At 43.9% G+C, this 25,343-nt stretch overlaps 2 protein-coding genes across 2 annotated transcripts; both read right to left on the bottom strand.

Moving 5' to 3' along the window:
* Positions 1-1,039: 1,039 nt before the first annotated feature.
* Positions 1,040-8,602, bottom strand: LOC122466560 (beta-microseminoprotein-like). The gene is made up of 4 exons (XM_043551127.1): positions 8,537-8,602; positions 5,004-5,097; positions 3,950-4,055; positions 1,040-1,169 (listed from the first exon to the last, which is right to left on the bottom strand). Exons 1-4 carry the CDS (start codon positions 8,600-8,602, stop codon positions 1,040-1,042), a joined length of 396 nt encoding a protein of 131 aa, XP_043407062.1.
* A 2,019-nt stretch (positions 8,603-10,621) lies between these two features.
* Positions 10,622-25,055, bottom strand: LOC102936917 (beta-microseminoprotein J1-like). Its single transcript, XM_043552371.1, has 4 exons — positions 24,974-25,055; positions 22,225-22,315; positions 15,506-15,611; positions 10,622-10,934 (listed from the first exon to the last, which is right to left on the bottom strand). The coding sequence occupies exons 1-4, from the start codon at positions 25,046-25,048 to the stop codon at positions 10,805-10,807; spliced, it is 402 nt and encodes a 133-aa protein (XP_043408306.1). The 5' UTR covers positions 25,049-25,055; the 3' UTR covers positions 10,622-10,804.
* Between the last annotated feature and the right edge of the window lie 288 nt (positions 25,056-25,343).

The following is a 25,343-nucleotide window of genomic DNA, read 5'->3' as shown; positions in this document are numbered from 1 at the left end:
AGAGACTAACCAATTTATTTGAGCATAAGCTTTCGTGATGAGCTGTAGCTCACGAAAGCTTATGCTCAAATAAATTGGTTAGTCTCTAAGGTGCCACAAGTACTCCTTTTCTTTTTAATAAAAGCAGTATTTCCCCATCATTACTATCCTATCTCTTCTCTCCCTTAAGTGCCTGACTGTTTTGTCTAAACAGAAAAGTGACTCTAATTCCCAGATCAACAGAGCTAACCCCTTTCTTCCCCACCGAGAAGGACTGTTGACTCAATAAGAGATTTTAACCAATATTCAACGTCTCCAAAAAGATAAGAGACTTTGATAGGTTTTGATTCAATTCCAGTTTTAATGTTCTTTGCCTCGTTTTGATTCTTTTCCTTTTATGTGTTTGTCAATACATTTCTAACCTTCAGCATGAATTTCCTCATGTGTTTGCCACAGAACTGAGCAGACTGAGCTCCCTGTATCTCAAACCCTGAACCTTGTTGAAAATGGATTAATGTTGGACAGGGACTGGGTTATGTTAATACCTTTGACTCTTTGGGCCCATATATTCCATCTCAATTATTATAACAGTCCCTGCTGGAAAGAAAATAAAGGTTCTTGTAGAGTTCTTTACAGTAGGTGTGTTCCCATGATGTGAGCCCTGGGCTCTTAGTGACAGTGATTGCATAGAAGGCGGGAGAAGGGGGTCTCACCATTTCTTGAGATTAAAAAACACAGATTCTTATTAAGATGCCTCATCTGAGTTTATTTTGATCAACTGATCATCAGAAAAGAATTGACCAGATCTGTGCTCCTAGCTGAACGATGCTGACAGATAGTAATAGAAACACTCTAGAATCAAATCCAGCACAGGCCTGGTATTCTCCTACATTCAGTTGCTACACAATTAATATGGAGAGGAAAGGGAGGAAGCTGGAGTAAAATGCTGCTTGAAACGCCACCACGAATGTGTGTGATCCAAAAGGAATCACACAGAGGTTGGTCACGTTTTTGAAAGGAGGAGAGATCAGCAGGGAACTGATTCTGAATGGGCTGGCTGTTAAGCCACCCAACCCTGGACCTTACAGGTTTTGGAGGGGTTAGCCTTCTCCACCACAGTGTAGCGGCAGGTCTTCGCATGGAAAATACGTTTACACTTCTGTTCATTGTAGGAAGTGGGTATAGCGAAACTGTTATTGGGAAAGACAGACCAAACACAGGAGCGTGAGATTAGTCACATTAACATGCACAGAAGACAAATATAGAGCCTGGCTCTCAACTCAGTTACTCTGGATTTGTGCCAGTGTCGATTCACTGACATCAATGGGTTGGGGGACTATGCATGTGGAAAACTCATGTAACGGAGTGGAGAATCAGGCCCTTAACAGTGTAACAATTTGCAGACCAAATGAGTTAATGGTTAACACAAAAAGAATTCTAATCACTTCCTCTTGTGTCCTCTCCTAATACTATGCCAAGTTCCTGGGTGTAACTTTTACTAAACTATCAGAGACAAGATGGGTGAGGTGATATGATTTATTGAACCAACTTCTGGTGGTGAAAAAGACAAGCTTTTGCACTAATGGCTCTTCTTCAAGTCTTACTGAGCGCTGTTAACTTAAATTCTAACCAATATGTGTCCTGTCCCCGCTACCTGCTTGAGCAAGAGCAAAGATAGATCTTTAGTTGATTATCTTAGTTTGTATGTGTTATTCCTGTGCCTTGCTGAGTGTTAGGCTCCTTTAAGTCTCTAACGGTCAGAGTATCTAGAATGCTTCCCTTCCAGGTCTATGGGTGTCGAAACTAACAGTGATGCCAAGCTGGGACTGGATGACGGGATGGATCATTGCCCTGTTCTGTTCATTCCCTCTGAAGTACCTGGCACTGTCCACTGTCGGAAGACAGGATTCTGGACTAGATGGACCATTGGTCTGACCCAGTCTGGCCGTTCTTAAGTAAATTCCTGCACACCACTGATCATGTGCTTTCATCAGGAAGGTGGCTAATTACAATAGTCACTTAGATCTCATATTTCACTTGGGTGCTGTGAGGGTTAATAGGCACTTTATAAGTAGGAGCCATTATTATTATAACTAGATACCCACTGAAATGAATGTGAGGTGTGCTTTTAAAAAACAACCTGCATTGAAATGTATATTTACACATATGCTTCTGTGTGATTAGAGGTTTAAAACATTTCATTTGCTGCACTGTGTCTGAGAAGTCCTGCTCGTGCCAGATGTTTGTCTGTTATCGAGAGTGTTTCCCAGGGATGCCTAAAGAAATGACCTTTGAAAATATGGCTTGCACAGGCGGCAGCTTCACCTAGAAACATAGGGCTCCTCCTGGTTCCCCAAAGATATGAGCAAATTTTTTCATGCAAATAGGTTTTTTTGTTGGGATTTTTTTTTTTTAGGATATGTTGCTGAAATATGCAGATTCAGATCAACCGAAACTTGTTGCAAATTCCAGTCAAATTTGGCAAATAATTTCAGCTGAAAAAAAAAAGGTTGGGGGAAGAAAAATTGGAAATGTCAAAATCTTCTGTTCCAGAAAGATCTTTTTGTTTGGGGATTTGCCTCCATTTAATTTAGAAGGCTGTTAGACCCCAAAAAAGAAATGAAATGAAAAAGTAAAAAACTTCATTTCAGAAATATTTTGTTCAATCCCAAACAAATGTCATTTTTGGTTTGATACCCGCCTGAAAACATCAGTTATTTGCCCAGCCCTGATTCCGTAATTCAAAGATGGTTAGATCAATTTAGCAGAAATTAAATTTGGGTTGAGACCATACAAAGAATGTTTCACTCCACTCCCAAAAGGAAAAGTATTTTAAAGAACTCTGGCAACTAAAAAAAAAAGTGTATGGAGGGGAGGAGGGAAATGGAGGTGCATTCTCAATCTCAGCTATTGCTACCATGAACTGTAACTACCATATAGTGTAAATTAGAGCATTATGGATAAGGTAGAATAGTCTAGTGTTCTGACACAAGAGACTATTTAAGTCAGAGTGTTTCAAATCTGATTCTTAGCGCCAACTGCAAAATTTGGATCATCTTTGAACCAAAATCCCAGAGGTAAACACCTCATGAAGTTTGGAGTGTTATAAATCTGGGTCTGGTTCCAAAGTTTGTTGTTTAAAGACCATTTTAATTTGTTTCTTCATTGGTCTCTTCCGGCCTTGGAATCTTTGATCATCTAGTCTGACCTCCTGTAAAACACAAAAGTTCATAGAACTTCCCCCAAATGATTCCTAGAGCAGATCTTTTAGAAAAACATCCCATCTTGATTTAAACATTGTCAATGATAAAGACTCCACTATGACCCTTGGTAAACTGCTCCAATGGCTACTTACCCTCACCCTTAAAAATGTATGTCTTATTTCCAGTCTGAATTTGTCTAGCTTCAACTTCCAGCCATTGGATTGTGTCATACCTTTCTCTGTTACACTGAAGAGCCCGTTAATAAATATTCTAGATTGTAATCAAGTCATCCCTTAGCCTTCTCTTTGAGCCTATCACTACAAAGCACATTTTCTAATTCTTTAATCATTTTCATGGCTCTTCTCTTAGCCCTCTCAAATTTATTAACATCCTTCTGGAATTGTAAGCACCAGAACTGGACACACAATTCCAGCAGCAATTGCCCCAGTGCCAAATACAGAGGTAAAATAACCTCTCTCCTCTTCCTTGAGATTCCCCTGTCAATGCATCCCAGGATTGCATTGGCTCTTTTGCCCACAGCCCTGCACGGGGAGCTCATGTTAAGCTGATTATCAGTCATGACCCCCAAATCTTTTAGTGTTTAGTTTAGTGTTAAAGATCTGTAGATCATCTACCGGGATAGCAGTGAAAACGTCTCTTGAGCCAGCTGTTTTTTCAGGGTATTATTTAGGATTTTCCAAAGAAATCTAACATTTGTGATTTTGAATCCTGCAGAAAAAAATTCTGTGTATTTAGTTTGTACTCACAGGCTGCAGCACTCTATTGTTTGCTTGCGACAGGTACAGCGGAAGCAATCCTTGGTCTTCCATCTCGTATTAAATTTATGAAAGGCTCCATCCCTATCATTGCAGCCTATAAGCACATAAGCAATGTTGAGTTAAATGTCAATAGTGCAATTTATTTTCAAATGTCTCTTACCCGGTCTTGATTTGGTGTGAGGTTGGAGGATAAGTGTTTGTTTGTTTTTATTTCTATATATTCCCCATAGATTCTCTCACATTGCTTTACAAACAAGGATAAGACCCAATCCCTGCCCAAAGCCGCTGACAATCTAAACATATGGCATAGGAGAATGAGCCAAAGGGTAGGGAGCAGAGGGATTACAGATGAGGATTGTTAATTCTCCTCTCAGATCAAGCTGAATCACATTTTAGGCACGTATTTCATGGGCTGATCCAAAGGCACTGAAATCACTGGAAACGTTCCCCTGTCTTCAGTGGCCTTTGGTTCAGGCCCTGGATTTAGCATGTCTTAAATTCTTGGGGTTTTAAAGCACTGGGCTGGGAGTCAGGAGCCCTGGGTTCAATTCACAGACTTCTTTGTGTGATCTTGGGCAAATCACTTGGGCCCAAATCCTCAAAGGTATTTAGGCATCTAACTCCCATTGAAATCAATAGGATGCCCATGCTCAGGGCAGCCCTAAACCTCTGACTGCCGGAAGCCAGGAGTGGAAGCCAGGGGTGGAACACTCCAGAATTGTCCTGTTCTGTACACTCCTACAGAAACTCTGGGATGGGCCACTGTCAGAAACTGGGCAAGATGGACCATGGTCTGACCCAGTGTGGCAGCTGTTATGCTTTAAGGATCTGGGCCTTAGCCTCTCAGTGCCTCAGTTCCACATTGTACATAATAGCCCCGCCCTACCTCACACAGGTGTTGTGAAGCTAAATCCATCAATTACCATGTGGGCCTCATATTTTTATCATTGTGAAAAGATCTGTTCAGAGCCAGAGTTTAATGTCCTATAAACCCCACCATTTTGGTTCTGCTTCTCAAAAATCATCCACAGGATTTTCTTACCTTTTGCCTTTGGATCAATCATTTCTGCATAGCATTGTGCATCGCATAATGTCGTGGAGAGGACAAAGGCTAGGAGGAAACTCAAGAAGCACTTCTATGAAACATGGAGAAGACTCATCATGGTAACTAAAGAGTTAATAGCTAAAATAGTTGACTTGCATAGAAATAATCAAGAGGAATCTTGTTACTCATGAATAAATTCAAACGGGAAATCTGTTCCCCAGCATGCCAAATACCCAGTCATGGAGTCAGCTGCCTTTTCCATGGTAATCGTGTTGAAAGCTGTGCACCACTGGAAACAATCTAGTATGTGGACAGGTTGGATATTAAAGGCATGCGAGAGGATCAAGCAGTCAGCCTGACAGGTTTCTCTAGTGTAAACAAGGCCAAAAAGGTGACTTTAGTTCTGGAGTTAAAAGGCAACATTTACACTCGCACAGCCACCTAAGGTGCCTATGCTAGCAGTGAGTAAAGGGCCATATGCTATTGTTTCTTTGACCTGCCACACCAAGTTCTCTCCAACCCGAATGCAAATACAAGTCATTCATACAGTGCAGCAGGGTGCAGACTGATTTATTATTCTAGAATCAGGTGCTTAATCCATCTTTTGAGGAACACTCACGTGGTGCTGGCTTTCAGATTCTCAGCAAGATGGACGTAAAGAGGAACACAGCAATTTGGCACATCAGTGGGCATTAGGAGGTTCTAATGTGACTAGCGAGACAAGGTGTGGGAGGTAATATCTTTTATTAGACCAGCTTCTGTTGGTGAGAGAGACAAGCTTTCGAGCTATACGGAGCTCTTCCTCAGGTCTGGGAAAGGTACCCAGCTAAATATCAGTTTGAACAGATAGTTGAGCGCAAGTAGTTGGCACATATTCTAAGGAACCATTCAAGGTAAAGCGGCCTGTTAATACACCTGTAGTCATAGGATAAAAAGGGGGGTTAGTGGGTTATAGGTTGTTGTATTAAACCCTAAATCCAGTGTCTTTATTAAGCCCGTGGTTTTTAGTGTCTAGCAAAGCTATGAATTGAAGCACCTGGGTTCGTCTTTTGTTGTGCAGGTTTCCTTTGAGGAGGAGGACTGATTGGTCAGATCTAGAGTGATCGCTTTGTGAGAAGTTCTGACTGCTACCCTCCTTCCTGAATGAAATGGCAATGCAAGAAATAGTTACAGAGCAAAAGGAGAGGCACTCAAAATGAAAACAGGGTGGAGATCATAAATTCAGAGCAAAATCAGGCACCTGACAGTAAAGAATTTCATGTAAATGTGATTTAGAATTACAATAAATTATCATTTCTTCCTTGTCTGGGTTTCTTCTGCTGTTCCTGTAAATATAGGAACTTGGATTCTGCTTTTATTTAATAGCCTATTTATAAAAAAAAATAGTGGCATATCTTTTTCTTAGCATAGTAATCTGAAATGTAAGAGTTATCTCTGCATGAACAATCTGTGAATTATATTTGAAAAGACCTCTCTAAGCTACCGTTAGAGTTTCTCACCTTATTGCTAGTGCTGATTTGCTGAACAGGAAATATTACATGGTGACACTAGCAATGTGTGGTTCCCAGAGTCTGCAGACCCTAGCTCGGCATGCTTTAATACTAGGTTACAGAATAGCTGACCATTCATGGGAACTTTTAATAACTGCCTATGTTAGACAGAACTCTGCTGACATAGCATTGGAGATAGCGATGCTGTAGCTAAAGTTGATATGGGACTACCATTCTAAGGCGTCTCTTTTTATTTGTTCATAGCTTTTCAAAGTATTTTTGAACCAGCCACTATCCAGCCAAACCAAGGCTTGCTCTTGCTCCCTTATTCCATTGCCGTCTTCACCACCACAGCTGTTGGTAGCTGGTCTGCTCATCAGGTTTGAAACACTTAGATTTGTTGTGCAGAGGCCTGAGCTTTAGGTTGTCCAAGGTAACAAAAATCCAACTCAGCCTGTTACATCAAATTATTTATAAAAGTTGTCAAAGGTTGAAGGCAAATAGACCAGGACAACCTAGGTTATTTAGGTTAAAGAACTGTGCTAAGGGATCTTTAAGAGTCTGGGTAAAGTTATGGGTTGGCATGACAATGAGCTAAAAGATTCTAGAAACCAGAAGAAATGTGTATCCTTGAACTCACCAAAATGTGTTTCGATTGGCTAATGCTGATGGAATGAGAGAGCTTCCCATTCTTGAATACTATTGATCTGGGGGTCACGAAATCAGAGCATTGAGGTGGATGAACTGGTCCATTGGAACCCTTTACATCAATCCGTAGAGAGTGAGTCTAAATTTCTCTAGAATCAGAGACACTTTTATAGCCCTGACTTCTCCCAGCAGTAAACAATCACTTGGCAAAACACCCACTGAGTTGTATACATAGACAGTGGGGGAGAGAATCTAGCAACCTTCTTTTCAATTCATATTCATGGCATAATTAATTTAATATGTATAGATTCTTATTCTCCTTAAACTCCTCTCAGTATTTGGTAAGAAATATACAAGTTGCATAAGTAGTTTGTAAATGTGTTAGTCTCTAAGGTGCCACAAGTCCTCCTTTTCTTTTTGCGGATACAGACTACCACGGCTGCTCCTCTGAAACAAGTAGTTCTGTGGCACCTGGCAAGCTTTCACTAAGAAAATCTAATTCTATATTTTTAAAAGAGCAATGTGTCCATCCTGTTTTTACCATTGGAAAAATGGGTATTGACTTACCATTTCTACAAAGTGTGTCACTTCCAGCGTATGTATCCAGCCTGTAGGATGCAGCTTTTGGCTGCAGTGAATTTTTATATAGTGCAGAGGCAAATGTGTTACAAAGCCAAACCTTGAGCAAACAGACCACATGGAAGCTGCTGAGTTACCTATTAATACAGACTGACCTCACATATATAGGTGCTACTAAGATTTGGACAATTAATAACTGCATAGCAGTCCTAGCTCTGTGCCCTGGGGTGAGAGCTCATCACACCAGGAAATGAGTCCTCCTCTTCTGTATGCAGAAGCAGAACAGGCTCTTCCTGCCTCTGCCTCTGCCCGACCTCTGCTTCTTACCTCTTCCTACTGGGTCATCCTTAATTATTGCACATAGCATTAGTCCTACTGAAGTGGAGATGCTGCGGAGTGGGGTGGGGGTGGGGGGTTGAGACCACCCAAAGTTCTCAGCAGCAAGTATGTCAGCCTTCAAGGGAAATGGGGTGGCAAACCATTTCCTCTCTCTCCTCCATGACCTCTGGCAGAACAACTGCTCATCTCACAGTGAGGGCACCACCACCCAAGCATTTAGTGCTGCTGCCAGTCACACCCTATTCCCCTGCCCGCAGCTAGCTTGGGGCCATAAAATCCAGTTAAGTCTTCCTGTGGCTGCATGGTGCTGTCCACATATCTGAAACTAAATGTTTTCTCATTCCTTACCAGAGCTATGTTGTGTAACTGTCCTTTACTCTTGCTGATGACCTTGCATTAGCAAGCCTCATCTGGCCAGATAATGCAAGCCTAATATTAACTATCTGGATACCTCTTGGGATTGCCTCTTCTCACCTTGTAGGGCAGGCCATGTTTGATGCTTTTCACTCTGTGGTGCGCAGATCCTTTTCCAGGTAACATTCTGGTGTGTTTCCAGCCTCTGGTGCACAGCATATTTTTCACACACCTTTTCCTAAATGAAGAGTCCCGTTGCTAAGAAAGTTAGAGCACTTCTTTTTGACAAGGCAAGCAGTCCCATTCTATCAGCGAACTAATAGAAATGTAGGACTGGAGGGACCTCAAGAGATCGTCTACTCCATCCTCACTCCCTGTGCTGAGACAGGAGCAAGTATAGTAGACCATCCCTGACAGATGTATGGCTAACCTGTTCTTAAAAACCTCCAATGATGGAGATGCCACAATCTCCCTGGGTAACCTGTTCCAGTGCTTAACTAGCCTTAGAAAGGTTTTCCTAATATCTAACCCGCATCTCCCTTGCTGCTAACTAAGCCGATTACTTCTTGTCCTACCTCCAGTGGACATGAAGAACAATTGAGCTGTCCTCTTTATAACAACCTTTAATGTATTTGAAGACTGTCAGGTCCCTCCTCAGCTTTCTCTTCTCTAGACTAAGCATGCCCAGTTCTTTTCTCATAGGTCATGTTTTCTAAACCCGTTCATCATTTTTGTTGCTCTTCTCTGGACTCTCTCCAGTTTATCCACATCTTTCCTAAAACCCCAGTACTCCAGCTGAGGTCTCAACAATGCCAAATAAAGTGGGACAGTTACCTCCTGTGTCCTCTGTCCTCTTAATACACCCCAGAATGAGATTAGCCTTTTTTGCAACAGCATCACACTGTTGATTGATGTTCAATTTGTGATCCGCTAAAACCCCCAGATCGTTTTCTGCAGTTCTACTGCCTATCCGCGTATTCCCCATTTTGTAGTTGTGTATGAGGTGACCTCACCTGCCAATAAACCATTGAACTTTTAGCTGCAGGGGGGCAGGCCGGCTCTGAGAGCAGGGTTCAGGAGAACGTCACCAACATCTACTTGCAGATGTACATGCCCCCCTCCAGTTTCCAGGAGGATGTCTAAGTTAGGTGTACAGTTAGGATAATGGTTTGGCATCTTGCTGCTGTGGCAGTGCATGACTTGTTCATTTAGCATCTACCTACTATCCCAGGTATTTTTGTCTCTAGTACTTAGGGACAGATTTGACATGTCAGTACACTTTCCAAGTCACCTTACCCACCCACATGGGGGCTTTCCTAAGCCCAGAAGGACCATGGCCCACCACTTGGGACAGGGACAGCTGCCTACACCATGCATGGAGTGATTTTCTGGAACCCCACAGAGTGCTTTGCTTGGGGCTGCTGAAGGTGCCATGAGCACATTCTGCTGGCTAAAGTCACCCAGGCAGCCAGACACTGCTGGAGGCCCTGGGGGCTGGGAACACTCTGTCTCTCACTGTGTCCGGATTGGAGCCATGATGCAAACTCAGTTGTTGTACCAGCCGAGAAATGGAGGCTGCCCTCCTGGCATACCAAGGATCAGTGTGATCTCTTGGTGTGCAGCACTCTGCCTGTGTTGAACAGTTTCCTGGCACAAAGCACAACCACCAGACGTACTGATCCTCACAGATGTGCGCACTCTTCTGCTGCCTCCTCATCCTGCATCTGCGCACATCTGCTGCAGCACTGTTGAATTGATCTACGGTGCCTGGCCTCCTGGATGCATGACGTCCTCTTACTGGACACTTACCCAGATGAAAGTGAGAGCAGGCATGGGGGGCCTCCATCAGCATTGTGCTGTGTTTTGGATATTGTAATGGACTGCTGCTACTTACAGACCATTCGCTGAGTCTGATACAAAGGGTGCTATGGCATTGGACAACACCAGGCCATGCATTCAAGGAGGGTTTGGGAAAGACGAGCTTGTCCATCAAATATCCCCTGATTACTCATGAACCTCCAGCAGCTTGAGTTCCCTGCTGGAAAGAAAGTAAAGGCTCTTTCAGAGTCCTTTATAGCATGCGTGCTTCCTCCACGTGCGTCCAGTGGTTCCAGCAACAGTGATGGCGAGGGAAAAGATCAAGAAGATTCTCTGACAGACCTTTGATTCTGCATCAGAGTTTATTTTAATCTAATGGTCATCAGAAAAGAATTTACAAGACCTGTGCTCATAGCTTGATTATGCCACCGCAGATAGTAACAGAAACACCCTAGAATCAAATATAGGGCTGGTATTCTCACACACTGAATTGCTTAAGGATTCTTAAAAACAACTGTGGTCCAAAAAGATTTGCCTGGATGCCAGTCTTGATTCTGAATGGGTTGTTTGTTAACCCACGAGACCATGGACCTCACAGAGCTTAGAGGGGTCAGCCTTCTCCACCACTTCGTAGCTACAGGTCTCCTCATAGAATATACTTTCACATTTCTCTTCATCGTAGTCAGTAGGGGTGGCAACGCTGTCAGTGGGAAAGGCAAAGCAAACACAAGTGTGTGAGATATGTCAGGATACTGCAGAGAGACAGCAAATGTGGGGTCTGACTCTCCACTTGGTTACTCTGGGTTTATGCCAGCGTCAATTCACTGAAGCCAGGGGGGACTTACGCTAAAGTAGTGGAGTGGAGAATCAGGCCCTTAATACATTGTCATGTACCTGTGTGCAGGCCAAAAGCTTTAACTGTTGGCAAGTGGCAGTTATTAGAATTGTCATTGTGCTATGTGTCCTAGCCTAACGCTATTTCATGATGCTTAGTGGAACTCGAATTGAGCTGCTCTACATTCTGATAGACATTTTGTCTTTTTATCATCTCTCTGGCAAACCAAGAGCAAAAGTCCATTTTATTTTATGATCCCTGCGTACGAGTGTCATGTCTGGGCAAACCCACCCAGTGTTAGGTTCTGACATTTGGAGCACCTACAGTGCTTCCCTTGGACGTTGGTAGGCAGTCGTCATTGCTATCAACACTGCCAAATTTCTATGCACCACTGAACAGGGGAAGGGAGCTAGTTACACATACATACTGAGCTTCACTGGGACTGTGTGAGGGTTAATCATCAATTTAAAAATAAATCATAATAGGGGGTTATTATTATTAGGGGTAGAACTGCAGCTCTATGTGTCAGCACACTGAAATGAATTTAAGAGGGGCTTTTAGAAATGCCCTGTGTGGAAATGTATATTGGGTGTGACTAGACATTTCGAGTGGTTCAAAGGGAGGATTCTCTGCACCTTGAAGTCTTTAAACCACGATTTGAGGACTTCAATAGCTCAGACATAAGTTAGGGGTTTGTTACAGGAGTGGGTGGGTGAGATTCTGTGGCCTGCGTTGTGCAGGAGGTCAGACTAGACGATCATAATGGTCCCTTCTGACCTTAAAGTCTATGATTCTATTTAGAGAAGTGTATTTCAGGAGCTTTTCTCACTCCAAATTCTCATATATGTTATTAAGAGTGTCCCCAAGGTGTATTGAAACAGGTGACCTGCAAAAACACTTCTCCTTAAAACATTCACAGCTTCTCTGACAGCAGATTCTCCTACAAACAAGCATCTCTAGGGGACCCTCATTAGCTCCCAGTGAGACATGGACTACTGGAACTTTTTACTTTGAAAGGGTTACTGGCCTAGGGGATGGGGAAAAGCAGTAGATGTGATATACCTTCATTTTAGTGAGGCTTTTGACACAGTCCCATGTGATTCTCATAAGCAAACTGGGGAAATGTGGTCTAGATGAAATTACTATAAGTTGGGTGCACAACTGGTTGAAAGACCATACTCAAAGAGTAGATATCAATAGTTTGCTGTCAAATGGGGAGGGCATATCTACTGAGGTCCCACAGGGGTCAGTCCTTTGTCCGGTACTAGTCAGTATTTTCTTTAATGACTCAGATAATGGAGTGGAGAGTACGCTTATAAAACTTGCAGATGACACCAAGCTGGGAGTGGCTGCAAGCACTTTGGAGGACAATTTTGGAATTCAAAAAGACCTTGACAAATTAGAGAATTGGTCCAAAATCAACAACATGAAATTCAATAAAGAAAAGTGCAAAGTACTACACTTAGAAGGAAAAATTGAATGCACAGTAACAAAATAGGGAATAACTGGGTAGGTGGTAGTAAGGTTGAAAAAGATCTGGGGGTTATGGTAGATCACAAATTGAATATGAGCCGCCAGTGTGATTGGAAAAAAGGCTAATATTCTGGGCTGTATTAAGAGGAGTGTTGTATGTAAGTCATCGAAGATAACTGTCCCTCTGTAGTCGGCACTGGAGAGGCCTCCGCAGAAGTATTGTGTCCAGTTCTTGGTGCTACATTTTACAAAAGATATAAGCAAATTGGAGAGAGTGCAGAGGAGAGAGTCCAGAGGAGAGCAACAAAAAATGATAAAAGGTTTAGGAAACCTGACCTATGAGGAAAGGTTAAAAAAACTGGGCGTGTCTAGACTTGAGAAAAGAAGGCTGGGGGAGGGGGGACCTGATAGTCTTCAGATACCTTAAGGGCTGTTACAAAGAGGACATTGATCAATTGTTCTCCATGTCCACTGAATGTAGGACAAGAAATAATGGGTTTAATCTGCAGAAAGGGAGCTTTAGGTTAGGTATTAGAAAAAGCTTTCTAACTATATGGATAGTTAAGCTCTGGAATAGGCTTCCAAAGGAAGTTGTGGAAACCCCATCATTGGAGGTTGTTAAGAACAGGTTGGACAAACACATGCCAGGGATGATCTAGCTTTACTTGGCCCTGCCTCATCATCAAGTCCAGCCCTCTGTGCTATCTCAAGGTCCCTTCTAGCTCTGCACAGAGGTTTTTAAGGCCCGGCTTGATAAAGCCCTGGCTGGGATGATTTAGCTGGGATTGGTCCTGCTTTGAGCAGGGAGTTGGACTAGGTGACCTCCTGAGGTCTCTTCCAACCCTAGTCTTCTATGATTCTATGATTTCTACAATTCTATGACCATAACTCAAAAAGTTCTGGATCAAATTATTTCAGGTTAAATTTTACCTTTAGGCTGAGACCAAGCAAAGAATATTACATGCGCATGCACACTCACACGGAACATATTTCAAAGGTGGGCAGTTAAAAATGGGTGGTGTGTGGAGTTAGAATGGCAGTGCCTTCTCTATCTCAGCTACAACTACTGTGTAGTAGTACTGTGATGTAAATTACTGTGAGATGAGTAAATTAGGATAGTCTAGTAGTTGGAGCAGGGGGACTGTTCATGCTCAGAGTGTTTGAAATCTCAATTGATGCACATTTTGTACATGGGGTCCATCTTTGAACCCAAATCTGAGATCCGAATCCCCCTCAAATTTTGGGGGGGTTTATAAATCTTACTCTCAATCCAAATTGTTGTGGCTTAAACCCACTTTTCATTTATTTATTCTTTAGTATAATGACTTGTTGAGTCGATGTAACAGCAAAAATTTCTCTCAGGAGAGCTGTGCCTTTGCGGTATTTGAGTGGAGTGTATAGAACACATCCTACCATAGCCACTAAGGGCTTAACAAGTAGGCTAGCTACCTCCTCCGCTGCAGCTAACTGCTGGGACATGGACAGCTGGAATAAGAAGGCAGCAGATAAGACAAGGGGTTGCTGCTAGAAAAGCTGGGAACTCTGGAGAGGAGACTTCTCAGCAAGCAGACTGGCAAGATGCTGCACCAGGAGTTGGACTTCCAGAGAGAGACAGAGAGGGGTCTGGAGAGCGTAGTGATGTAGGCAGGTGGAGCAGGTAGGAAGTAGGCAGGGCAACAGCAAGGGAAGCAGCAAGTGATTGTAAGGAGCAGGTCCTAGCTCCTTAAACACAGAGTTCCTGGGCAGGAACCCTAGAGACAAGGCTGGGCCTGGGTTCTCTAGAAATGGGGATAGTAAAGTGTCATAAATATAAAGGGAAGGGTAACCACCTTTCTGTATACAGAACTATAAAATCCCTCCTGGCCAGAGGCAAAACCCTTTCACCCGTAAAGGGTTACGAAGCTAGGATAACCTCGCTGGCACCTGACCAAAATGACCAATGAGGAGACAAGTTACATTCAAAGCTGGAGGGTGGGGGAAACAAAGGTTCTGTTTGTGTGTGTGATGCTTTTGCCGGGACCAGAGCAGGAATGCAGGTCAGAACTCCTGTAAAGAGTTAGTAAGCAATCTAGTTAGATATGCGTTAGATTCTCTTTTGTTTAAATGGCTGATAAAATAAGTTGTGCTGAATGGGATGTATATTCCTGTTTTTGTGTCTTTTTGCAACTTAAGGTTTTGCCTAGAGGGATTCTCTATGTTTGGAATCTGATTACTCTGTAAGGTATTTACCATCGTGATTTTACGGGGGTGATTCTTTTACTTTAATTAAAATTCTCTTTTAAGAACCTGATTGCTTTTTCATTGTTCTTAAGATCCAAGGGTTTGGGTCTGTGTTCACCTATGCAAATTGGTGAGGATTTTTATCAAGCCTTCCCCAGGAAAGGGGGTGTAGAGCTTGGGGGGATATTTTCGGGGGAAGACGTCTCCAAGTGGGCTCTTTCCCTGTTCTTTGTTTAACACACTTGGTGGTGGCAGCATAAGGTCCAAGGACAAAAGGTAAAAGTTTGTACCTTGGGGAAGTTTTAACCTAAGCTGGTAAGAATAAGCTTAGGGGGTGTTTCATGCAGGTCCCCACATCTGTACCCTAGAGTTCAGAGTGGGGAAGGAACCTTGACATAAAGCCTCCCTGAGGAAGAGGGTGCAGGGCTGGGGCTGATGACCCTATATAGGGACACTGGACTTTCAGCCTGTGGGACTCTTTATTACCCTGGAAGGGATGTGATTATAAGTGACCTGACTGGAGGGCTGGCATGATGAGGTGAGGTGGACTGTTGCAGGGCCAAACAGCTGTCTGGTGGGGGAAACCTGAGGCAGAGTTGCTGCAATGCCACTCAGGACTGCAAGGGGATAGACTGGCTGCGACGTCACCCACGACAGCTTTGCATTTTTTTCCCCACAGAGAAATCTGAGCGTGTGGCCTGAACCCTGCAGGAAAAATCACTGTGCATATATTTTATACTCACAGGCTGCAGCAGCGCATTATTTTCTTGTGACAGCTACAGCTCTGGCAATCCTTCGTTTTCCATTTGGAGTTAAATTCATGTAGCACTCCTTTCTCATCAGTGCAACCTGAAAGGACATATCCAACTTGCTGGTACATGCCAATAGTACAATTAACTTAAAATTGTTTATGAAATCTGGGTTTGGTCTTTGTATATTTAATATGAGGCTGGAGTGTAGTTTGTTCTAAGTTTTTTATATAGCACCATAAACTCTCAGCCTGCTAAGACCCATTTCCTGCCCAAAGGACGTAACAATCTAAACAAGAGGAGACAGACCAATGTAAGACCCTGGACAATTCAGGGGACAGAGAGGATTGCAGATAAGGCGGGATTGCTTGGAAAGCTAATTCTCTGCTCAGATTCCACTGAATCACATTATTGGCACACATTTTTAAGGCCTGACCTAAAGCCCATTGAAGTCAATGGACAAACTCCTGTTGACTTCAGTGGCCTTTGATTCAGTCCCTAGTACATTTCAAATTCTTGTGATTAAGGCCCTAGCTTGGGACTCAGGAGATGTGAGTTCAATTCCCAGCTCTTCCAGAGATCCCTTGTGTGACCCGGGGTAGGTCAAATAATCTCTCTCTGCCTCCATTCCTTATTTGGAAAATGGGAATTACTTCATCACCGGGGAGGTAATGTTTCATTTTGGGTCAGTTTCCTTACCTCACAGGGGAGTTGTGAAGATAATTCATGTTTGCAAAGCACTGAAATAATAGGAGCCAGCTAGTAGAAATTTTTCTAGCAGCTCTATCAACATGGTTTTTGGATGAACCCACCAAAAAAAATCAAAAATTTCCATGGGAAAAATTTCAACTTTGCCAAAAAAAAAAATTGATTTTCTTTTCCCATTAGGCTGGGCAAAGCCAAATAGAAATGATTTAGTTTTCCAAACCAAAATGTTTCATTTAATGTCAAACTGACCCAAATCTGTGTCTGTCTTGAGCTTCTGCAGTGCCTCATGGGAGTTGTAGTTTGGATGCTTCATGCCTCCCATTCTTCTTTGAGTCAGATGCCCCAGCTGGACTATATCTCCCATGCTGCACTGTAGTGTTCCCATTGGTTGAACCACTGCAGTGGCACATGGCCATGGTGCATCATGGGAGATGTAGTCCATCTGGGGAGACTGAACTACAGATGGAGGTTTGAGGCTCAATAGCATCTCAGGAGGACACGGATTAAGGCTGAACTAGCTGAAATGAAGTGTTTTGATGTTTCTGAATCATTATCAACCAAATTTGTAATCTCAAACCTGAGTTAATTATTTGATAAGGCCTATTTCCATAAAACAATATTGAGTGGCATTAATTATATTTCTGTCTTCTAATTCTTTATTGATGGAATCCCACATCAGCTTTGTTGTTTTGCCCAGCACTTATATCAGGCTCACTCTGCCTATAATTATCAGGGTCATCTCACTTGCCCTTTTTGCATATTAGCACAGCACTTGCACTCTTCCAGTCCTCTGGAATTTCCCCAGTATTCCAAGGTTTATTAAAAATTGGTCAGATCTTCTCAGCCAACTCTCCTACGGGTCTTGGGTGCAAGTTATCTGGGCCTGCTGATCTTAAAACTTTTATCCCTAGCAGATGCTGTTTAACATTCTCCTTAGTTGTTGCTGTTTATCATTTGTATTACCATAGTGCTTACCCCATTGCGCTAGGCGCTGTACAAACAAAGAACAAAAAGACTGCCTCTGCCCTGAAGAGCTTACAATCTAAGTATAAGACAAGAGACAGCAGATACAGACAGGAGTATAAGGAAACAATGAGACAATATTGGTCAACATGATAGGCAGTGGTCTCAGCACACTAGCACCCTAGCCCAATGTCAAGTTTTTTGTAAGCATCATGGCAAAGTAGAGTTATGAGGAGGGATTTGAAAGTGGATTATGAAGTAGCTTTGTGGCTGTTTACAGGGAGTTCCTCCAAAGTGTGTGGGCCAGCATGGGAGTAAGCACAAAGGGGCTTGTTTGCAAATTTAACAAGTGAGCAATAGAGGTTGGCATCATGGGCTAGTTGGAGGTCGGAGTTGATATCTTCATGAATAATGAGAGATATGAGGTAGGGTGAGGACAAATCATGAATGGCCTTGAAAGTAGTTCCTCCTCTAGTAATACGCTATCCTGTTTCTTTCCAAATACAGAACAGAAATATGTATTGAACACCTTCTTTGTATCATTATCAGCAACTTTACCATTTCATCTACTAAGGAACCGGTACTATTGTTTGGATTTCTTTTGTTCCAGATATACTTTTAAAACCCCTCCTTCTTGTTGCCAATGCCCTGCCAGCCGTGGACTCTTGCCTGATGTGTTTAGCTTCCCTGCTGTCTCTGTACGTGTTCAGGGGCATTGCCCAGCCTGCTCCTGGTAGTCATGAGAGCAGCCAGTGTGCAATGTGGCAGGCCTTGGTGCTGCTGGAATTCACCCCTACACAGCCTGGACACAGTGCATTTTAGAACAGTGTTCACCACCAGTACACTGGGCAAGACACGCCAGGCAAAAGGTTTGTGCATGCTACAGCCTGGCTGATTCTGTGGTGTCCCCAGTGCTCTTGCATCTCTCATCCTCTCCTGCCTCTTCTCCCTTACCCACCAGAGTGCAAAAACTTGTCAAACTGATGCTTGTTCTTGGGTGTCCCCCAAGAAACCTGCTAGCCTTCATCTCCCACATCCCCACACCCATCAAAGTCCTTGTGTCAGAGACTGCCTCTTCTGAACTGCAGCGGAAGCCCTCCATTGGCTGTTGGGCCCTGAACCTTCTTGGCCCCATGACTGGCTCGTGTTTGTGTAAATTACCGTAATCTCATCCCATCCAGATCTGAAAATAAGAGCTGCACAACTCCCAGAAGCCAGCCCCCCACAGCGTTCGCCCACTTGTGCCTTTTATGAACACATGTCTGGCTGTTCCTTTGAAAATCTCTGTACAAATGCCATTTGTGCCTCAAAATCCATATGTGTAAGGGCTCTTTTGGCTGTGCAAGCTTTCAGAAAACTGTCCTGGAATGTGTGGCATCACTAACACTTCCCAGTCCCCCTTTCTCTCATGGCCTCAGTTTACCACCTTCCTCCAACAGTAGATCTGTATTCATGACTCACCAGCCATCCCACGTCCCTCCCCATCTTCCCTGGTTTCTTGTCCCTGGTTAGGTTTCAACAGACAGGTGTTAAATTTAGCGAACAACTCTGTTCTCAGTGATGTGCATGGAAAAGGCCAGATTTCACACTGAAATCTCACACTGAAATCTCCTGAGATACTGCAAAGGGGCCAGAAAGGGCTGCATACAGCCAGCAGGGAATTCCCCTGGAATAGGGGAACTTTTTGCTGGCTTGCACCAGCCTCCTCCCTCCCCAGGGGACTGTGACACCTATCCACCAGTGGCTACACTAGTGGCTTAGAGCAGTGTCTCAGTTGCTCTGAGCTTTATTGGGAGTGGCCAATGAGCCCTCAGGAAAAGGCCTGGGTAGAGACCGTCAAATCGTGGAAGTCAACGAATGGCTATGCAGGTGGTGTCGGAGAGAAGGCTTTGGATTTTGACCATGGGATGGTGTTCCTAGAAGGAGGAGTGCTAGGCAGAGACGGGCTTCACCTAACGAAGAGAGGGAAGAGCATCTTCGGAAGCAGGCTGGCTAACCTAGTGAGGAGGGCTTTAAACTAGGTTCACCGGGGGAAGGAGGCCAAAGCCCTGAGGTAAGTGGGGACGTGGGATACTGGGAGAAAGCACAAGCAGGAGAACCCGAAAGAGGAGGGCTCCAGCCTCATACTAAGAAAGCAGGACAAACAGCAAGTTATCTCAAGTGCCTATACACAAATGTAAGAAGCCTGGGAAACAAGCAGGGTACTGGAAGTCCTGGCACAGTCAAGGAATTATGATGTGATTGGAATAACAGAGACTTGGTGGGATAACTCACATGACTTGAGCACTGTCATGGATGGATATAAACTGTTCAGGAAGGACAGGCAGGGCAGAAAAGGTGGGGGAGTTGCACTGTATGTAAGAGAGCAGTATGACTGCTCTGAGCGCCGGTATGAAACTGCAGAAAAACCTGAGTGTCTCTGGATTAAGTTTAGAAGCGTGAGCAACAAGGGTGATGTCGTGGTGGGAGTCTGCTATAGACCACCGGACCAGGGGGATGAGGTGGACGAGGCTTTCTTCCGGCAACTAACGGAAGTTACTAGATCGCAGGCCCTGGTTCTCATGGGAGGTTTCAATCACCCTGATATCTGCTGGGAGAGCAATACAGCAGTGCACAGACAATCCAGGAAGTTTTTGGAAAGTGTAGGGGACAATTTCCTGGTGCAAGTGCAGGAGGAACCAACTAGGGGCAGAGCTCTTCTTGACCTGCTGCTCACAAACCAGGAAGAATTAGTAGAGGAAGCAAAAGTGGATGGGAACCTGGGAGGCAGTGACCATGAGATGGTCGAGTTCAGGATCCTGACACAAGGAAGAAAGGAAAGCAGCAGAATACGGACCCTGTACTTCAGAAAAGCAGATTTTGACAACCTCAGGGAGCTGATGGGCAGGATCCCCTGGGAGAATAATATGAGGGGGAAAGGAGTCCAGGAGAGCTGGCTGTATTTTAAAGAATCCTTATTGAGGTTACAGGGACAAACCATCCCGATGTGTAGAAAGAATAGTAAATATGGCAGGCGACCAACTTGGCTTAACAGTGAAATCCTTGCTGATCTTAAACACAAAAAAGAAGCTTACAAGAAGTGGAAGATTGGACAAATGACCAGGGAAGAGTATAAAGATATTGCTCAGGCATGCAGGAGGGAAATCAGGAAGGCCATATCACACCTGGAGGTGCAGCTAGCAAGAGATGTTAAGAGTAACAAGAAGGGTTTCTTCAGGTATGTTAGCAACAAGAAGAAAGTCAAGGAAAGGGGGGCCCCTTACTGAATGAGGGAGGCAACCTAGTGACAGAGGATGTGGAGAAAGCTAATGTACTCAATGCTTTTTTTGCCTCTGTCTTCACGAACAAGGTCAGCTCCCAGACTGCTGCACTGGGCAGCACAGCATTGGGAGGAGGTGACCAGCCCTCTGTGGAGAAAGAAGTGATTCGGGACTATTTAGAAAAGCTGGATGAGCACAACTCCATATGGCCGGATGCGCTGGATCCGAGAGTGCTAAAGGAGTTGGCGGATGTGATTGCAGAGCCATTGGCCATTATCTTTGAAAACTCATGGTGATCGGGGGAGGTCCCGGACAACTGGAAAAAGGCTAATGTAATGCTCATCTTTAAAAAAGGAAAGAAGGAGGATCCTGGGAACTACATGCCAGTCAGCCTCACCTCAGTCCCTGGAAAAATCGTGGAGCAAGTCCTCAAGGAATCAATTCTGAAGCACTTAGAGGAGAGGAAAGTGATCAGGAACAGTCAGCATGGATTCATCAAGGGCAAGTCATGCCTGACTAATCTAATTGCCTTCTATGACAAGATAACTGGATCTGTGGATGAGGGAAAAGCAGTGGACGTGTTGTTCCTTGAATTTCTTTGACACGGTCTCCCACAGTATTCTTGCCAATAAGTTAAAGAAGTATGGGCTGGATGAATGGACGATAAGGAGGATAGAAAGCTGGCTAGATTGTCGGGCTGAACGGGTAGTGATCAATGGCTCCATGTCTAGTTGGCAGCCGATATCAAGTGGAGTGCCCCAAGGTTCGGTCCTCGGGACAGTTTTGTTCAATATCTTCATTAATGATCTGGAGGATGGTGTGGATTGCACCCTCAGCAAGTTTGCAGATGACACTAAACTGGGAGGAGAGGTAGATACGCTGGAGGGTAGGGATAGGAGACAGAGGGCCCTAGACAAATTAGAGGACTGGGCCAAAAGAAATCTGATGAGGTTCAACAAGGACAAGTGCAGAGTCCTGCTCTTAGGACGGAAGAATCCCATGCACAGCTACAGACTAGGGACCGAATAGCTAGGCAGCAGTTCTGCAGAAAAGGACCTAGGGGTTACAGTGGACAAGAAGCTGGATATGAGTCAACAGTGTGCCCTTGTTGCCAAGAAGGCCAATGGCATTTTGGGTTGTATAAGTAGGGGCATTGCCAGCAGATCGGGGGACGTGATTGTTCCCCTCTATTCGACATTGGAGAGGCCTCATCTGGAGTACTGTGTCCAGTTTTGGTTCCCACACTACAAGAAGGATGTGGAAAAACTGGAAAGAGTCCAGCGGAGGGCAACAAAAATGATTAGGGGACTGGAACACATGACTTATGAGGAGAGGCTGAGGGAACTGGGCTTGTTTAGTCTGCAGAAGAGAAGAATGAAGGGGGATTTGATAGCTGCTTTCAACTACCTGAAAGAGGGTTCCAAAGAGGATGGATCTAGACTGTTCTCAGTGGTAGCAGATGACAGAACGAGGAGTAATGGTCTCAAGTTGCAGTGGGGGAGATTTAGGTTGGATATTAGGAAAAACTTTTGCACTAGGAGGGTGGTGAAACACTGGAATGCATTACCTAAGGAGGTGGTGGAATCTCCTTCCTTAGAAGTTTTAAAGGTCAGGCTTGACAAAGCCCTGGCTGAGATGATTTAGTTGGGGATTGGTCCTGCTTTGAGCAGGGGGTTGGACTAGATGACCTCCTGAGGTCCCTTCCAACCCTGATATTCTTTGATTCTATGATCCGCGATGTTCCCTCGCCAGAGCTTAGGCACAGCCAGCAGGATTTCTTACCTTGTGCATCATATCCAATTATTTTCTGCCAGCATTGTGCATCGCATAATGTCACTGAGAAGACAACGATAAGGAGGCCCAACATGTGCATCTGTAAAAGATAGACGGCTCAATTAGTCACTTGAAGGTTCATAGCTCAAAAATCGCTTATTGGCATAGAAATCATCAGGACAAATCTCCTTATTGATGAATACATTCACAGAGGGAAGCTACTGCTTAGCAAAGCACTTAAGCATGTGCTTAATTTTAATTTAACTTACTTAACCTATTTAAGCCTATGGTTACTTGCTCTGCTGGATCAAAGCCTTAGAATCAGGTGGAGGCTTTTTCTACAGGGGTAGAAATCCCTGGGAGCAATTGTGGGTATGAACCTTATCTTCATATAAGTAGTCCATTTATTATAGTGACATCTCATTCTGCCCAGTTGGAGAATTTAACTCCACCCGCACTATTTCTTTGTTTAGTTATGCCCCACCTTTCTTGACACCCATACCAGGAGATCAGCTTTCTGTGCTCTTCATTTCCACCTATTAATATTCCAGCAGTTGGCAATGCTTCAGAATTCCCCAGGGGATAGCACTTGACCATCTAATAAAAAGTATCAGACTTGGAACGCTCCCTCCATACTGTTGCGCTGTAGAAATGATTTATACTGCATTCGGGTCAGAGAGAGCTCGTTGCAGCCGGTCAAAGGAATAATAGCACCTTGCCACCTTGCCTAGAGGGTGTGTTCTTTTCATCATAGTCTGATGTAGTCATGCATGAGTGCCTTTCAGTTTAGTCCCAGAACTAGATACATCTTTTGGCCTGTCTACATGAGAGAAATTTAGCTCATTAGTCTCTGTTTGGCCCAGTCCCTGTGTCAGCATTTTACTTGCTATACAATCACAGGTTTCAGAGTAGTAGCCGTGTTAGTCTGTATTCACAAAAAGAAAAGGAGGACTTGTGGCACCATAGAGACTAACAAATTTATTTGAGCATAAGATTCGATGAAGTGAGCTGTAGCTCAGGAAAGCTTATGCTCAAATAAATTTGTTAGTCTCTAATGTGCCACAAGTACTCCTTTTCTTTATACAATCACAGTGACTCACACCACCCTTGTGCAAAAGTCACCTGATTCTAAGCCTCTTCGTATCACTGAGGGTGGTACAAAGGGGCCAGAAACTGGCTGTATACAGGCAGCAGGGAATTCCCTTGGCAACAGGCAAACTTTCTGCTGGCAAAAAGATGCTGCAGCCAAGTACTGCAGGAGCTTCCTTCCAACCCCAGTGTAGGGCAAATATCAGGATGGTCACACTTGTCTTCCACTAGCATGGAGCCATAACCTGAGCACCCCCTCAGTTGCTCTGTGCTTTGAGACTGATCCAAATCAGGGAGCCATAACTGGTTTCCTGGTGCTCCCCCTCCAGAGCTTGGGCACAGAGGAGAATCCGACCCTGAGACCTTGTGTGTCTGAATGAATTTAGAACAGCAATATCTATTGTTTTTTCCTCTTGTGTCCTTAATCATGAAGGCTGAATTTGATGGTCATTTTAGGCTGAGCTCCTTCTGGTTCCATTTTAGAGGTGGAGGGCTGGAGGCTGGGTCACCTCTCATCATCTGAGTGAATTTAGTGCTGGCCAAACAAAGAATACATGACCTCTGCTGAAATTGCCAAGAGTGACAATCAGTGGTGGTTATAGTGCAGACATTCTTCCACTAGGAGCTGCATTGAGACTAGAGCTGGCCTAATAATTCACTGCAAACAATATTCTGCACAAATGTGGGCATTTTCCCCCACACCAACAGGTTTTTTTTACAAATGAATGATTCCAGTAGAGACTCCCAGCTCAATTCACACAGGCGGCAAACAGCCTTTAGGTGGTATTAGCCATTTGTGATTCCCAACTTCCCTGGGAGGGAGCGAAATCAGCAACCTAGAGAGAACTCCACCTGAGTCTTCACTATGTCTTTATGTAGAGCTGAACAAATGCACGTTTCTGATGTGACATGTCGGCTGCTGCATTAGAGCCCAATGGTAACTTTTGTAAGTGAGTCTTATTTTAATGTATCTAGTCTGCTAGGTGTTTTTCGAGGAATCTTCAGTTGAATCACTGTAACTACAGGAAAAAGAAAAGGAGTACTTGTGGCACCTTAGAGACTAACCAATTGATTTGAGCATAAGCTTTCGTGAGCTACAGCTCACTACGAAAGCTTATGCTCAAATAAATTGGTTAGTCTCTAAGGTGCCACAAGTACTCCTTTTCTTTTTGCGAATACAGACTATCACGGCTGCTACTCTGAAACCTGTAACTACAGGCTGTATCAACTAAAATTCTCATTGGAAGTCTGTGAGTGTTTAAAAGCATGTCAAGGCTGCAGAGTTTAGCTCTTTGCTTTCATTTATAATATGAGCTAATCTCCCAGCAGCCAGCCTTTTAGATCCCTTTACATGAGACAGAAGAGAGGGATTCTAAATATCCCTACAATCAGACAGACTTTTACAGTGCTGGCAAAAAACAAACGAACACTGAGTCTCCCTCTCTGTGTCTCTCACTCCCAGCACCTGTCAGTTTTCTTTTAAATTCATTGTCATTTTATAATTGATTTAAACTTGAAATCCCCTCAGATAAGGAAGTATACAAGTCAGACAAGAAGTTCTTTTATGTAGCAACTGGGAAGCTTTCCCTAAGAAAACCCAAAATCTGTACTTTAAAATTGCAATGTGTCCCTCCTGTTCTTACAAGAGGAAAGATGTGTGTTGACTCACCATTATTCCAGAGTGTTTTCCTTCCAAAGCACACGTCCAGCCTGAGTAACACCTTTGTCTGCAGTGAATTATCATATAGCACTGGAGTCTAGAGACAGACTAGCTGAGCCCTGCACAAACAAACCACACGGAAGCAGCTCAGTTGCCTATTATGCAAAGACCTCACATATATAGGCATCACTAAGATTTGGATAACGTTTAGGAAGAAGGTTTGGTTCAAAGTAGAACCAGTGGACTGGTCCTGCCCCTTCTTGGTGGCTGCAGAGAGCCCAGATGTAGTGGAATTGGTGCAAACAGACAAGATTTGGGATGCCCTTGCAGGACTCCAGGCTCCTCTGCATCCAAACAGTACAGACCTATTGTGTTCCTG

The sequence above is a fragment of the Chelonia mydas genome, chromosome 7 (genome assembly GCF_015237465.2).
Source record: "Chelonia mydas isolate rCheMyd1 chromosome 7, rCheMyd1.pri.v2, whole genome shotgun sequence".
In the NCBI taxonomy this organism is placed as follows: domain Eukaryota; kingdom Metazoa; phylum Chordata; order Testudines; family Cheloniidae; genus Chelonia; species Chelonia mydas.
This window is presented reverse-complemented; position numbering and strand designations above follow the sequence as displayed.

What these genes read in the sequence shown, in the direction of transcription:
- LOC122466560 (XM_043551127.1), bottom strand. Translation starts at nt 8,602, where the DNA reads ATGTTACCTGGAAAAGGATCTGCGCACCACAGAGTGAAAAGCATCAAA. An exon ending in AACATGGCCTGCCCTACAAG is followed by an intron (nt 5,098 to 8,536) that starts GTGAGAAGAGGC and finishes CATGTTTCATAG; the next exon opens with AAGTGCTTCTTGAGTTTCCT. An exon ending in GATTGATCCAAAGGCAAAAG is followed by an intron (nt 4,056 to 5,003) that starts GTAAGAAAATCC and finishes ATGTGCTTATAG; the next exon opens with GCTGCAATGATAGGGATGGA.
- LOC102936917 (XM_043552371.1), bottom strand. Translation starts at nt 25,048, where the DNA reads ATGATAATTCACTGCAGACAAAGGTGTTACTCAGGCTGGACGTGTGCT. An exon ending in GAAAACACTCTGGAATAATG is followed by an intron (nt 22,316 to 24,973) that starts GTGAGTCAACAC and finishes TATCTTTTACAG; the next exon opens with ATGCACATGTTGGGCCTCCT. An exon ending in AATTGGATATGATGCACAAG is followed by an intron (nt 15,612 to 22,224) that starts GTAAGAAATCCT and finishes ATGTCCTTTCAG; the next exon opens with GTTGCACTGATGAGAAAGGA.